Here is a 15,994-nt window from a genome sequence, read left to right as displayed (position 1 = left end):
AAGAAATACACTTGTAGTACAAACACACACAGGTTTCAGTTATTAGCTTATTAGATGTCTGCTCAGAGCCGAGTGTGACGTCTCCCTCTCCCTAATGTTGCTGTGCTGCCGACACGTAAAAGCTGCTGATATATATATATATATATATATTAATTTTTTTTTTTGTATGAACAAGATCGAATCTTTATGTCTAATGTAAACTTTACACTTTCCTTTCAGCAGCAGCAGACAGCGTTTTAGAGTCTTTGAGCACTTTGTTTTGCTTTTATGCGTAGACCGTATATAAAGATGGACAGCATGACCGCTCCTCAAAAGTGAAGCCAAGTGTCTAGATCGCCGCCTGGTGGCTGGCTGCGGTACAGGTCGTGTTAGTGGATGGAACAGTCAGACAGCTGAGACTGACTCGTGATTGGCTGAGGGCATGTATCGGAAGAACCTGCTCACTGCTGCACAGAATCTAACTCCCAAATGCCGTCATTGGTGCAAAATGGCAGCGTTTGTGTCCGGGATATTTTGACTATATTTCTGGACATTGGGCTGAAGTGGAGACGTGTTGTCCATCTTCATGAACAGTCTATGGTTTTATGGCCCAAAACTTTTCGGGGTTTGGTTCAGTCTAAATGCTCCCATCAACAGAATCCTGCTTTACAGAAATATATCAAACATTAGTGATATATATATATATATATAAGTTAATATTACAGTAATCTTTGTTCATTTCAGAGTGTTAGCAATTTAGGTGTAGTTCAGTGTAAAAAGACACGTTCTCAGTATCTTAACAAAGACTTTATGAATTGACACAAAAAGTAAACACCAACATTACAAAAAAAGACAAACAAAAGTTAACCTTAACACATACAACAGTACTTTGTTAGTACTGCTCAGCACCATTTAGAAGAAATCAGTGTTGCATCGTCAGTTATTAGAAATCCACCAGCGTTGCATTTCTAAGAGAAAGACTTTCCACCGAGTTCTCTCCCTGGAGACGGGGTCAGAGTCAGTCCAGGTGACGTAAATCTTGGCCCTCGTCCAGCCCCAGTACAGTGTCCAGAACTTTCCTGGAAAGTGTGTTCGTCCTGTTGCGCCCCACACGTACGAATTCGTGGTGTCATCTGTCTGACCTGAAGCTGTCCCAAGAAGGCAGGCCTTTGAACCACAGTGGGTGTACTTACTGTCAATCATTGATACCAAACCCATCGCTGCAGCACCAAGGTTCATAGACATTTCATCTCCCCAGCTATAGAGCTCTGAATCAATAGCACACTTGTGTTCCTCGGATGTCCTCTCACCACAGAGTCTCATCACCTCCCCTGCTGCTGCAAAGGCATTGTGCAAACATGCATCCTGCTCAGTAAGAGAATTTAACAGTACCTGAATAAACTGGATCATGTGCTCGGCTGTAGAGCCACCTTGGTCGCTTTGGAAAGATACACCGGATCTGGACATTTACACTCCAGCGATACAGTTTGATGCACCCGTATCATGTGGTTGCATTGCTGTGCAAAATAGTAAACGTGTCTTTAACAGCCTGACAAGCTGTTATAGATGCCTGCCTGCCTACTTGTGGTAAGGAGTGTCTCCAGGGGACGGGACTCTCTGTTGTCTGCGGACGGCACAGATGGAGTAGGGTTTGGGCTGTAGGGTCATGCCCAGTTTGGGAGTGAGGCTGGGGACGATTCCTGGAGGGAACTGGAGGTGAAACCTCTGCAGCAAAGTGGTGAAAAAGAGGAACATCTCCATCCGGGCCAGTTGTTCACCTAAGCAGCAACGCTTCCCTAAATAAAAAGAGAGACTTTTATATAGACCCATAGAAAATGCACAGTCACACAATATCAGGCTCATTTGGATTGTGGGTAATTACATCTGCAAAGAAGGTCATTTTTTCATCTGTGTTAGTTTGGCAGCAGGATTACACAAAAACTACTCAACTGATTTCCATGAAATGTTGTGTAGGGGTGGGACATGACCCAAGAAAGAACCGGTTAAGTGATGGTGAGGATTTTGTTTTCACTTTCTTAAACATTGAGAGAACATTTAATTTGTACATCTTGATGGAAACAAAGGGCGTTTGATATTTATGAGTGTGTGCAACTCAGTACAGATCCAAAGAAAAATCTGGATTCTGAATGTTGGACCTTGTTGGAGGTTTGTGCACCACTGACGGCCATTCTAGTCTAAAATGGGTCTTAATTGATGATAGTGGGTTCTGGGAGTTTGTGCTCTATTGCAATGTCCTGTGATTAACTCTAAATGACAACAGAAACTTTTTATGAGGAAACACACACAAGAACTTATCTGAAATTTACATTTAGACTATGTGGAAAGAATGTTTTAGAGAAAAGACCCTTTATAAAATCTTGTTAAAAGCTGTAGATGATAGACAGAGCAGTAGTTTTGCAGTTGTAGGGAAACATAAAGAGACTAACCCAAGGAGAAGGGAAGGAAGGCCTCGCGCTTCACAAAGTTGCCATTGCTGTCCAGAAACCTCTGCGGTAAGAAAACGCCGGGGTCGTTCCAGTACTTCTCATCAAAGTGCACCGAGTAGAGGTTCGTAATCACCATGGTGCCTTTAGGAATCGAGTACCCCTTGACATTTGCATCCTGGGTGGTGGCGCGGAAAATACCAAGCGGCACGATGTTGCAGAAGCGAAGGACCTCGTGCAGAACGGCGTCCACGAAGGGCATCTTCTGCTTGTCCTCCAGCGTGGGCGCCCTCCCGTTGGAGAGAACGCTGTCGATCTCACTGTGCACCCTCTCTTATCGGAGAAAAACAGGCACCATTAGGCATTTATTCACATGACGTTACCATTAAACAAAACACATCTCTTTTGTACTCTATGACATATTCTCATACCGGGACGATGCTTCGACTACAACTGACCTTGGATGTTGGGGTAGAGGGCCATGTACAGCATGGCCCAGCGCAGGGTGTTGGTTGTGGTCTCTGTTCCAGCAATTATGAGCTCGCCAACTGAATAGATGAGGTTCTCGTAGGAAAAAGAGGAACTGGGGTCTCCTACATTCTGTTCCAACTCATCCAAATAAGCGTCGACATAGTGTCGAGGTACATGTGGCACCCTGCCCTGAGAGAAAGTCTGTATCACCTGCAGTAAGAAATCATAAACCTCCGCAGCGTTGCGGAACAGCTTCTGGTGTTTTCCAAACGGCAAATACTCAATCCACGGGAAGGCGTTGTAGAGAAGGGCCCAGCCGCTCACTGCTAACTCCACGTTCTCGCTGAAGAGCTCGATCATGTGCTGGAAGTTGCGGTCGTCGTAGGTGAAGCGTTGTCCGAAGATGATCAGGTTGGTGATGTTGGACACGGCGTTGGTCACAAGGTGTTTGGGGTTGAAGGGCTTCCCCTTGTGCTTGTCGATGGCGTCGACGAAGAACATGCACTCCTCGGAGATCTTCTTCTCGAACTGCCTCTGGCCACTGCCAAAGTAACGGAAAGAGTTGCACGCCAGTTTACGGTGTTCGATCCAGCCTTTGCCATATTTAGAGTTCAGAAGGCCTGTGAATGGCGGAGAAGGAAAACAAACACATAAAATACAGATAAAAAACTCCTGACAATTAAATAATTTGAACTGTCATGTAATTGCGCTGTGATCACATCATGACGTCTTACCGCCCATTTTGGTCATTTTCTTGAATAACGGCAACGACGGGCGATCAGCAAACACCTCACTCTGATGGTAAAGACACTCCTTCACACAATCATATCCATTCAACACCACAGTCAGGATGCCTCCCAGGTCAATACTGAAAATCTGGAAAGAACACAGTGATGTAAGCGCTTCTGCTTTAGTTCCTCACACACACTCACACCCCCCGACATCTGTATATTTCACAATTACAGACACGCTGCAACATTAAGGGGTTTCATGAGCCAGGAGGAGGATGTGGGTTAATTAAACTTTCAGGACATTTAACAGGACAGTCTCCATCTTTGCATCATGTTAAATTCTAAAAGGTACAATGTTATCAAACTGAACACTTTGTCCCTAGATGTGTGTTTATTTTGAGGAGGGAGCTTTACTTTTTTGGGAGCAAGATATTCTCCTGCAAGAAAGTAGACCGCCTGATGTAAGGGCGAGCCTCTATTGTTCCTTCCCTGCAGTGTGTGCGTGCGTGCGTGTGTCTGTATGTGTGTGCATGTGTGTGTGCGTGTGTTACCTGTCCATGAACTTCACTCTGCTTCTTGAGGAAGACGTGCGGCTCGGTGGCCAGGGACAGTATGTTTCCTATGACAGGGATGGGAGAGGGTCCGGGGGGGAAGCCCGGGGGTCTCCTCTGCTTGAAGAGCTGCCGGACCAGCAGGAAGGCGAGCAGGGCGACGGCCAGGCAGACCCCCGCGAGCAGAGTCTGAGCCCCGGACACCGGCACCAGAGACGGCGACTTGATCGAAACCATCTTTCCCCCACAGAACCGTGCGGCGTGTCTCCCCCTGCAGACTACAGCCCTGCTGACTGCAGCTCTCCCTCACACCGACGCTGCACATATGTATCATCATGTTTCTATCCCCCGCCTCTAAAGCCAAGATTGGCCAGAAAGTCGGAGTTAACTGTTGCTGAACTTTGTTCTGCACTCGATCAATGATGGGGATTATTTTTTGGTGCTGGTGGAGTTTTTGGTTCCTTTAACCCAAAGAAAAAGTCTCAGAGGGGGCTGGGGCACCACAGCCCTGCAGGAGCCGCGCGCGCGCACACACACACACACACACACACACACACACACACACACACACACGCTGCAGTGTGATTTAAATATATCATATTACATGAGTGGGGGTCCTGCTACATTGCACACACAGTCTGGAAGCGTGTTTCCTATAAAAGCAGTACATGGAAAATCCTGCAGCACGTTAAAGTTCAAAAGTGCTCGTGTGGGTTTCAGGTGGATGTTAACACTTGATGTGCTGCTGTTAGAAGAACAAGGATGAACAACAAAGTTCTGTTGGAGGAATTCAACAGTGCAAAGAAAATCACTCAAATACAATGTAGAAGTAAAACTGCTAAATACACAAAAAAGTTTTATTTGTGGTCATTGTTTCATTGGATGAAGGTAAAATAAAGATTCTGAGCACACTTTCTTTCTTATACAAATTTCTACCAGACTAGAGATAAGCTTAAAAACTCTGTGGGTTCTTGACCCAGGCTTCTGATCATTCACAGTGAAATACTGTGTATTGCTCGAAATCATGATCACGTGTTACTGTGTTTCCAGGAAACTTTGCCAACTTACATTTTTGTAACTTTCATATTTCAATGCAAATTTGAATCTAATTTAATTCCTTGCCTGTGCATCCTAAATGTTACGTATGCTGCGTGAACCATGAACTTTGGGTTAAACAAGTATTTCTGGGAAACGGAGTTTGGGATAATGCCAGCGACGAAGTTAAATCTCAGTTGACCAAACATAAAGCAGATTTCAGGATGCAGATTAGCTTTGTATGAGGGAGACAGAGCATATATTCATTTAACTGTTACAGGCTCAAGTGATGACTGAGATGAGAACATCAATATGATAATTTTGCAATAAGGTAAGAATCCACCCAGCATCCAACCAGGCTATTAAACTCAAATCAGTTGATACTAAAATTATGGACTTCTAAATATCATTAACCTTCTAAAATATAAGTGTGAATTGTGTTGACCGTGTTGAATCAGTGCAGCAGTGAAAGCAACTTTTGTTCAAGGCAGCACAAAGAGAGGAGGTCACACACTATCTGTTACCAAACAATTCCCGGCTCGGAGACAACTTTTCCTGCAGATAAAACGAATAAGAAAGTACAAAAGTGTCAAAGTCAGACTGGAGAGAGACTGACGGCCGGTCACCAGCTGACGGTGTGACGGTGGCTCGGAGCGGCAGATGAGCCGAGTATCATGTGGGGTCACTGAACAGGTGATCAGAGCCTCTCTGATAACATGGCTGCAGACGCTGGAGAATCCTATCACACGGTTTGTCACCATACATGTAGGCTGCAAGGACATATAACCATCATGTGTCTGTACACATACACCTCACTGTGAACCAGCCATACCTACGCATCTGTCAAAGGTAGTGTGTTTTTAAAAAATTGGGATTTTGGCAGCAAGATCTTTAGCAAAGAGCTTATATCGTGATTGCAATTTTAAACTTAACAATTTCTGAATAATCCAACAACAAGCAGAAGAGAACACGATGGAACAGTGTTTTGAACAGATTTAGTTTTAATGTGTGTACGTGCAAAGCGATGATGAAGCCTGTCGTGATACAATGATAGTTCGGAACATGCTGATTTTATAAACCACATCTGTTTGTATTTTTTTTAATAAATAACGTGGATATTGGCAGTTCTAACAATCGAAATAATCAAGTTGTCTTAAAATAACATGAACTATCCATTAAAACATTACAGATTTCAAAAATTATAAATTGAAATATATATTTTTACGTTTTGTAATATTTCAACATGGAATGTATTTGTTTATTATGTAATATTTGCTTATAGGCTCTTTTTTAACAATGCATTTGTCTACTTTTAATTATTATTCATTATTTTTTCATTATATCACAACAATATTTGTATCAATATATGTTTTACTTTAATATTATTGCTAGATTGTGTATTATTTTTTCTTTTTCTACAGGAAGTAAATGGATAACAACAAAACAACAAAAAAAAACAGAGAGAAATTTTCTGCCATTGAGGTATAATTATCTGAGGAGTCCCCATAAAGCACCTTTGTGTTTTACCCTGTTTTAGTTTTTAAGCAAATAAACTTTGCCCCAGTAAGCGGCTGTAGGTTCCTTCACCTCCACATGTTAATGCACTACATTCAGAGGTCAAAGGTTAAGGCATGAGCCACATTCCAGACGTGCATGGTTGTGGGAGACGTTTTGGTCTTGTGGCCCAAAAAGCTGAGCTCATCCAGACGCCCCAGGATTGAGTGTTGGGAAAAAAATGGTATCAAGCTTGAATAATCTGACAAATCAATAAAGACGCACATGAGAAAATATTTTATAAATATTTTTAAATGATCTATTTTGCAGACAAAGCAGCTGTTTATTTCCTCACTTTTTTTCACTGCCTACACAGTTTTTTTCTTGTCCATAATGGAAGTGGAGAATGCACAGAGTTTAACTCAGGTAAGAATCACCGTCTCACTGAGGTGGTTTTTAAACTTTAAACAATTTGCACTTTTGTAAAACCGTGCTCTCCACTTTTCCGTGTCATCAGTTGGTCATGACTGGCTCCTCATCAGGCGTGAAGTTGTTTATCCAGCTGTTCCTTCCTGCTGAGGCAGCTGGAAGATTATTTTTTTTCTGTCTCCGAAGCCTCAAATGGCCTCGACAGACCTCTCCCCCCCCTCCGTCATTCAGATTTGTCAGGGCTACCTAATGAGGACATTCTTGCAAATGACTTTCTTCGCTTCCTGCCAGCTCCCCAGACTCATCAGCTGTTCTGGAAGCATTAAACCAATCTGTCAATTTTAATCAAATGAACATCTCACTGTTGCATCATCTTGTTAGTGGTCAGGTTAATCAAGACACCAGCAACAGGAGTGTTTCCTGTCCCTGTAACTGCATGGTTTCAGAACAAATCTGAATCAGATCTATTTAAAAAATATTTCATGTAGTAACTTCTGCCAGTATTTGAAAGACACACTTAAAAATTGTGTTTCTCTGGAGGGTATTCATTTTAACTAATATTAACTTATTTATCCTACTTATAGACCCCAAGATGAAAACAGTTAGCGTAACTCTGCATTCTCCATGTTCTCCTGTGTTTCCCTTTCCTGATTGGTTCTGCTGTGTGGTTTGTCCCCTGTTGGTACGGCAGTCCTGTCTTTGTGTGTGTGTTCTTCCAGCTGGGCGTGGCCTTCAGATACCTGCTCCCCTCAAACTCTCCTGCACACTCATCAGCCGCAATATTCAAACCCCACATCTTTCCTGCAGATCCCTCCATCTCCTGGAGTGGTGCAAACCATTGACTGTGTGTAAAGATGGACTCCGCTTCCTCCCATTGTACAAATATCCAAAGGGCGCCGCCATCTTGCACTTTTGGCGTCAGAGTCTCCGCGGTAGTGATCATGGTCTGAAGCTGTGGTATCGAGGTTCTGACGATACTTGTGCTCGAAAAATCGCAATTCAGTTTCCCCCCCATTTAAAAAAAAAAAAGCATTAAGACAAATTAAAACCAACAAAACCACCAACACTTGCACCTGCATCAGTGTGTTGAGAACTACCTAAAATTAAAGACATATTCTATGGGAAAAATGTATTTAATGTGTACTTTGACGTTTTAGTTCAGGCCACAACCCGTCCACTAACATTCAGCCACCAGGGGGCAATGAAGATGATTTGGCTTCACATTTGGGGAGCGGTCATGTCGTCCATCTTTTTATTCAGTCAGGGGAGAAAAACTTCAGACTTTGCTTGGATGTTTTGTTTTATAGGAGACAGGAAGAGACCAGTGAAATACATATTGAATTGCATTATGGGAAATGTGGGCTCCTGTGTTTTTCATATTCTCTAATGTCAAATGCAAGTTCCACAAAAAATACTGGAGGAACTATTGAATTAAAACTGTGGCCAGACCAATCCAGGAAATTAGATCAAATTATGTTTATTCAACAAATATTGGCAGTGCCGGAGATTTTATATTTAATCCATAACAATGATGTAATATTACTAAAGATATTGGAAGAGAAGCCACCACCATATATACATGTTATACAAATCAATACTGTCTCACAGGATGCAGTATGTCGTCATATAGCAAAACTCTATTCTGGGTTCATTTTATTTGGTCCTGATCAGTGTCTGGGGTTTAATGCTGTTACTGTGCTGGAACAGCATCAGCCTGTACATTATGAAGAGGGTTCTTCCGGTCTGTCTATACTGCGGGGCATGTGCATACACTATTTGTTTTGGGTGGGTCCCTTGACGACCGTGGATCTACAGTAAATTATTTACCATCTGAATAAGCGGAATCATCAAGTGCATGTGGAAAATCGAATAAGAGACCTTCCCTAATGCTGTCCAGAACCTCTGTTTTTCCAACTGCATAATGACACTAAAAGGCGCAGCAAGAAGTCCCGTAATCCCTGTGCAACCACTGGCCAGCTGTTTAAATGTTAGGTTAGGTTTAGTTGGCTTCCTAATGGAGAGCTGGAGGATTTAATGTGTATAAATCCACAAGCCTGAATCTAATGTTCTGTTTGAAGATGCAGAAACGTCCTCATCAGACCGGAAGCTTCACAAAACTCTGTCCCTTTTCCACTGCTTCAGCTGGTACTAGATTCCGGCTGCCTGTCCAAATAACGCAAGGTGACGATATAGATTTGAGGGGGAAATTCTCTTTCTGACGTTTTCTTTTCGCAGAATTCTGCACTCAAGAAAGATGCTGGAGCTCTAACAAGACAGACGAGGTCACACTGACACAGCGGAGACTGTCACTGATGAGCGCCGCACTGAGCATAGCGCTGCCCTCTCTGTCATGAATGCTCTCCTGTGTTGTAATTATTTTTCCAGACCAATTCATGCCTAAAATTTGGGGATGCGAACAGCCTGAGCTAATTGCGTTCTTGACAATACGCTCTCCCCCTTGGAATGTCATTTCTCTGCATCAAACTCATGTCGCGGGTCAGAGCAGGCAGTGGTGATTTGAGGCGTGGGAGCAGCTCCGAGTCCAAAACTTTTGCTTCAGACTAAAAATAAGGTGCATCTGAACTGCTTGATTTGTGATGGTGGCACTGGCAAATTTGCACCATTATTTCCAAACTTCAGATTGTTACCTAAAAGATAAATATATAGAATTAAAATTTCTCGGCAAGTTCCACAAATGAGAAAAAGACTATTCATATTGATCATTGTGTGTGTGTGTGTGCATTTGAAACCTCTTTCTCCAGATACACATGTGCATATCTGTCTGAGACCTGCAACTCTAATGAGTTTCCTTGTGACGCGAAAATAAAAAAACAGGAGGCAGGATGCTTTATGATACATCATCCAATATGGTTACATAAGGGGAATTAGAAGATGGCCAGAGACCAGTAGCCCAGTAATTAGCTCAGAAACACCGGATGAACACCAGTGAATCCATGGAGCCCTCACAGTGATGTCATCCACACATAAAACTAGAATGGCACTCCATAGTCTCCTTCAGTTCAATCAGGCTGCACCAAATTGTTATCACTCATAGATACATATCAGTTCCCTAAATGTGCCTGATTTATTTAATCAAGAACCAAGAATAATTCCCTGGGAAATCTGTGAAAATGTCAAAAACGCTCTATTTCGCAGTGTTAACAAAAAGTGGATTCAAGCCCTCTGATTCAAAACAGCCCCAAAATTGAATGATTGCTTTTATTACCCATACTGCATCCTTCCACCAAGTTGTGTGCTAATCTGTCCTGTTGTTTTTGTGTAAGTACCAACAAACCGACAGGGGTGAAAACATCTCCTTGGCAGAGATAAAATATAATAAAAGAATAAGCATTATTTAATCCAACCATACAAAAACCATGAAAAGGAGAATAATCAAACTATTCTGCAGACTGGACTGGATCCTAAACTCCTCTAAACTCTTGGTTGTGTTGAAACCCAACTCAGAAATGACCATAAATAAATATATAAAATATAAAACAATGTTCTTTTGTTCGGCACTGTCAGATGCACGTGCACCGAAACATGTGAGGGAGCAGTCCTCCCAGTGGAACAACTGTTCCCTGTTTGATTATGAGCCTGAACAAGGGGAATCCCCTCCCGACAGATTTCTTCCCACTCTGAGTATGTTCTGACCACCTGTAGAATACATGCCCCTCATTATCCCTGTACATCTTAAACATGTAATGATGAAATGAAGCCACATTGAAATTTCATTGATTCACTTTAAGAACAGATGCAGTGATGAATCGTCTTCATGTTCTCTGAGCAGCATCAATGATCCACGCTGGGGCATCAGGTGGATTTAGACCCTCAGTCACTGTGTGAAAGTGTCAGTGACGGTTTTCTGTCTCATTGTGTTGAAACAGATTCTCTTTCTGATTCTACAGCTTTTTGTGAATGGATATTATTTACATGTACTAAACACACAAGCTCTTTTATTGGCTCGCTGGGAGTGTCTTAGATCTTCTGATTGGCTCGCAGCTTGTGGTGAAGTATCTGACTGGCCAATAGACGATCATCAAGTGCTCACTAGATTAATACGCAAACCCATGGGGAACATATATAAAACCCTGTGCTGTGGAGGTGCTCAGCAGATACAGTCTCATCATTTAATTCTTCATCAGCAGAAGATTTGTTATCTTATGGTGAGTATTGATAAAACGCTGCTTGTTTAGATTATAGTTAGACTGTTGATGTTAGAAATAATAGATATGATGCTCTGGTTGTTTAAGAAGGTGAGAATTGAATATCTCGTAACTGTACTGGTGCTACTGGTTGTAAACACAGGCTAGAGTCTTCTCTGCTGGTTTGATGATATTTTACTATCTGAGGTTTATACTGTTCTATCAACCAAGTCTGCTAATGGGCTAGTTGCTGATCAAGCCTCTAATATCAGTTTATCACTAACAACTTCTCTCCCTGCCTGTATAACGTCTGGAATGTGACAGAGACAGAGACCGAGGATTTATAAATGTGAATGAATGTCGATAGAAAATCTGTGTAATGGCACAAAATGTTGTGGACAAGCAAAATGCAAATGACCATGTTTGATACCGTGTGTTTTCCACAGGGAGTCATGATAATGCTGAAGCTGTGGACTCTCCTTCTTGGCAACGCGCTGATCATTTGTCAGATATACGTCTCACAGGCAGCTCCATCCAGGTAAGACCTTGTAAAACTCATATAAATATTAGTATAAACAGTAATTTGAAAAAAAGTTTTTACCATAACTAATCAAAGATATTTATACGACCTTAATTTCCTCAGTGTCCCGAGGACGATTTGTTCTTCATCACGTCTTTATGTAACATCCTTATAACACATCAAAACATTGTTTTTGTTTTCTTTACCGCTGTTTTTATGTGTAAACATTTGACATTTTTTCAAACCGATCCTGTGGTAGAACCAGAGCGATCAATCCAACTCAAAGTTTTTTCTTCTTCCCAGATCTAGCAACGAGTTGATGTCAGATGGAGTCACACTAACAAACGACGATGCTCAAAGTTTTCTCAGAGCCTTCAAGGAGTTGATGCAGATAACTTCAGATGAGCAAGACCCCCGAGCAGCTGATGGGAACAGGTATGGCTCTTACCTATCTCCCTATATTCTGTCTATATACCATATAATATCTTCATCTTTATTAACACACTTCTGTTTATGAGTCCAACAGCTTCAACTTTGGTGTGTATTGATTATGAAGGTACACAGTGCAATTCATGTAAATCTATTCTCTGCCACAATCCCTCAATACATGGACTTCATTCATTCATTCATTCAGTATTCACTCATATTCACTCATGTGTCTGTAGTAGAGTGTCCTAAAGACAGCATGATATCAGAGAACACGAGAGAATGTGCATGATAAACATTAGACACATACATTAGAAATGTACAGCATGAAAACTACAAATCTTCTGGATCTGTTAGCATGACTTTGAAATGTAAAAGCATGACATTTTTAGAGAAAAGTCATCATACGTGTATGTATCATATTTATCTGCATGCCCCATCTACTGTAAGTCTGTTTCTGCATGTTTGTCTCCGTCTCTGACAGCCTGGACAGAGCCATGTCTAAGCGCTGCACCGGCCTGAGCACTTGTGTGCTGGGCAAACTCTCCCAGGATATTCACAAACTGCAAACATATCCCCGCACCAACGTGGGAGCGGGGACACCGGGCAAGAAGAGAAGTCTGTCTGAGCAATATGAAAACAACGGCAGCTCGTACAACTGAGGCTGTCACCCGTCTGCTCTTCGTCTGTCTGAGCTGCTTTTTCATCCAGCTCCATCCATCCTCAAGACTGTTGATGCATGCGGGTCCTGTTCGTCAGACTAACTTACAAAACATCATTGCTTTATTTTCTGTTGGCTGACATCAGATTCTGACAGAGAATTCAGATCTAAGAATTAGCAACTAAAGTGTAATTGGCATTTCTGTACAATACAATAAAGAAAATGAATGCATCTTTACATGAAACCTGCATATATTTCATTCAACAATTAAAACATGCATGAATATGAAAATTAAGAAAATGGTAAGTCTGCCTGTCTATAATGCACACACAATTATTAAATAATGTAACTCTGGGCATTTTAACTGTTTAATTTGTTATTGACAAGTCTATGGAATATATTTAAAAAACAGATATCTGCTCTGATCTTAACAAACTGTGTTTTACCATCTTTCTGATAAGCAATGTCACAGCACAGAAGCGAGGATGTAACACATCCACCTGTGTGACCCATCGCTTGGCCGACTTGCTGAGTCGGACGGGGGGACTTGGATACAACAACTTTGTTCCCACCAACGTGGGCGCCCAGGCGTTTGGCAGACGGAAGCGGCACGGCAATGTTTGAGCACCAGAGGGAACACAAAGGTACGTTAGCACACCAAACTTTCAAATCACTGTACCTGCCTTGTGTTTTAAAGTCAAGCTTAGAATTATGGTTCTTTCAAATCCAAAATCCTATATTTTATTTGATGTTATAAAAATGTAAGGAACCATTTTATATTTCAATATATCCATCAACGGAAATCTCTCGGTTTGTATGGCCCAGAGGAAATTGCCGTGTTTTCTGTACCATGTAAATTGACTAAGTTGCTTTATGTATATAAAAACAAATATTGGAAAACCTGATTGGGCTACATAAACAGAAAGTTAACATTAGTGGCTGTTGCAGTACACTGTCAAATTAGGAAATAAAGCTGAGTGACCCACAAGAACCTTAAACGAAACTGAATCTTTTCTGAATTTCCGGTTGCCTTTGAGCCAATGTTTGATAATTGTTTCTTTTGTCTCCTCTCGTTTACTTTCTAGGACTGAGATCTTCCACTCAGTGACAAAACTGCATCATCATCCATCGTCAAACTCTAGAAATGTAGAAAAAATACCTGGCGCAAACAAGGACTGATGTTTTGCTTTCAGACGACCACACAGATGCCAGTTTTAATTTCTAGTCTGTGCTTAAAAACACAGAAATGACTAGAATGTGTGTCATTGTCGTTAACTGTAACTTGGAATATATTTCCTTCTGTTTAGAGAGATGAGAATTTATTTCTTTGTCTTTTCTTGTGCACTTCTGACCTGTCTCTGCTGTACAGTGTGTCGATGAAATCTTTTTCTGTACATCTGCCAGTTAAACCCTTAACAACTGAGGCTGACCTGGGCCTTGATGTATATCTCTTCTTTCATCATAGTGCACAATGCAAGAATGTCAAATGTAGTAAGACCTGTGAATTGAAAGCAGGAATAAATTGTATTTTAGTTACATGAGGCTTCTAATGTCCGACCGTGTTTTTGTTTGATTGGGTTCATTTAGAAAATGTACAGATAACGTGATATGCTTATAAAATAAAACCATGTTGTATATGATATTCACTTTTCATATTTACTATCCAGATACATAATTAGATCATCTCCAAACTGGTTGAAAGTATATCAATTGCATTAAAACGGTGGCCACACCTGGCTCATTTCGCCCTCCGGTGGTTTTAACACGTCATTGCTTTTTCATTGGCTATGGAGATCCATTGAAGACAAAGTGTCTTAAATGAGGATAATGTTCAGTTTATCCTACATCATCACACTATAGTACTTCTAGTAAAGTTTTTATATTGTTTCAGTAAAATATATGGTTTTAGCTGCTTCCCCACCTATAAACAAACTTACATACATACTTACATACTTGATTTTATACAATGATACTGATAAACACTAATAAATATATTGTGATGACTACATTTTCAAGATAAAATACGAACATTATTTATGGCTTGAACAACCAGAGTGGGAGGTTTATTTTTGACTAATCAGCTGAATTAAATGGCTGAAATTAATGTTTTTTTATCCAGATGGTCCAAAACTAATGCAGCTAAATCATAGATATTATCTGTTTTTTAATCCTATAGCACCTACACTATCCAAGATGAAACTCAATTAGATTCATGAAAGTATATATTTGGCTGTAGAATGCTTGTAGCAGTTAAAGTAGCCATTAACCCTGAACCTCAACCAGACTGAGTGATGTCAGCCTCTGCTGTCACTGAGGGTCACTTTGGCTTCTGATTGAACCAGTTCGACAAACAGCCTGCCTCATATTCACTGTGGTGAAGGAAACAGGTGAATTACAAGCCTTTGTTAATCCTGACGAGTTAGAAAATAGCTGTGAAATCTCACAAAAAAAGAATCAATGAAGGAACAGAAGAAATGGTGCATTCATGTGCTTCTTGGAAAGTCCAATTTCCCGGGTTATGATCACTGGCTTTGAAGTCGGTGTGTGGGAAAAACATGGATGCTGTATACAAAAAGTGTTTTATTGATTTATTAACAGCATTTACACAATACCCTGACACCTCTTTCCAATATTTTCATCATAATGAAGAGCAGAGAAAATGGATCAGGTGTGACAGCCATGTAAATAATGCAAAACCCACCTGTGTATGGTCTAAAAAAGCCAGTTTTTTTGGTGCTTGTGAGGGATGGACATATGGCTTGAAAACGACATAATTGAAACATTTGACAAGTTTACATTAGAAGCTATTCAATCCAATCTAATTGAAATAACTGGGGGACAGATTCTTCAAACGTCAAAACAACATAAAACCTCCATACTGCTCCTGTAGTGTCATCCAAGTGTCCGTAGCCCTGACATTCAAATTCAATGTTTTTTAGCCTAAATGTCTGTTACGTCCCAATTGATTTGGATTTCGCTCACTGTTTACCCAAAAGTGTTTTGTGGACTCAAACCCTTCACCCACCCTCCATCAGCATAGTGGTGAGTGGATAATGAGTGCATTTTCATTTTTGGGGGTGAACTATCCCTTTAAGGTTGCATTGACGT

The 15,994-nt window shown here is 41.2% G+C and overlaps 2 protein-coding genes across 2 annotated transcripts; one reads left to right on the top strand and one right to left on the bottom strand.

Annotated features, from left to right (window-relative positions):
- Positions 1–817: 817 nt before the first annotated feature.
- LOC118107013 (vitamin D 25-hydroxylase) lies at positions 818–4,472 on the bottom strand. Its single transcript, XM_035155615.1, has 5 exons — positions 4,177–4,472; positions 3,629–3,770; positions 2,882–3,514; positions 2,427–2,756; positions 818–1,775 (listed from the first exon to the last, which is right to left on the bottom strand). The coding sequence occupies exons 1-5, from the start codon at positions 4,411–4,413 to the stop codon at positions 1,558–1,560; spliced, it is 1,560 nt and encodes a 519-aa protein (XP_035011506.1). The 5' UTR covers positions 4,414–4,472; the 3' UTR covers positions 818–1,557.
- A 7,259-nt stretch (positions 4,473–11,731) lies between these two features.
- calca (calcitonin/calcitonin-related polypeptide, alpha) lies at positions 11,732–12,887 on the top strand. The gene is made up of 3 exons (XM_047340530.1): positions 11,732–11,817; positions 12,109–12,234; positions 12,710–12,887. Exons 1-3 carry the CDS (start codon positions 11,732–11,734, stop codon positions 12,885–12,887), a joined length of 390 nt encoding a protein of 129 aa, XP_047196486.1.
- Positions 12,888–15,994: the final 3,107 nt, after the last annotated feature.

The sequence above is a fragment of the Hippoglossus stenolepis genome, chromosome 1 (assembly GCF_022539355.2).
Source record: "Hippoglossus stenolepis isolate QCI-W04-F060 chromosome 1, HSTE1.2, whole genome shotgun sequence".
In the NCBI taxonomy this organism is placed as follows: Eukaryota; Metazoa; Chordata; class Actinopteri; order Pleuronectiformes; family Pleuronectidae; genus Hippoglossus; species Hippoglossus stenolepis.
This window is presented reverse-complemented; position numbering and strand designations above follow the sequence as displayed.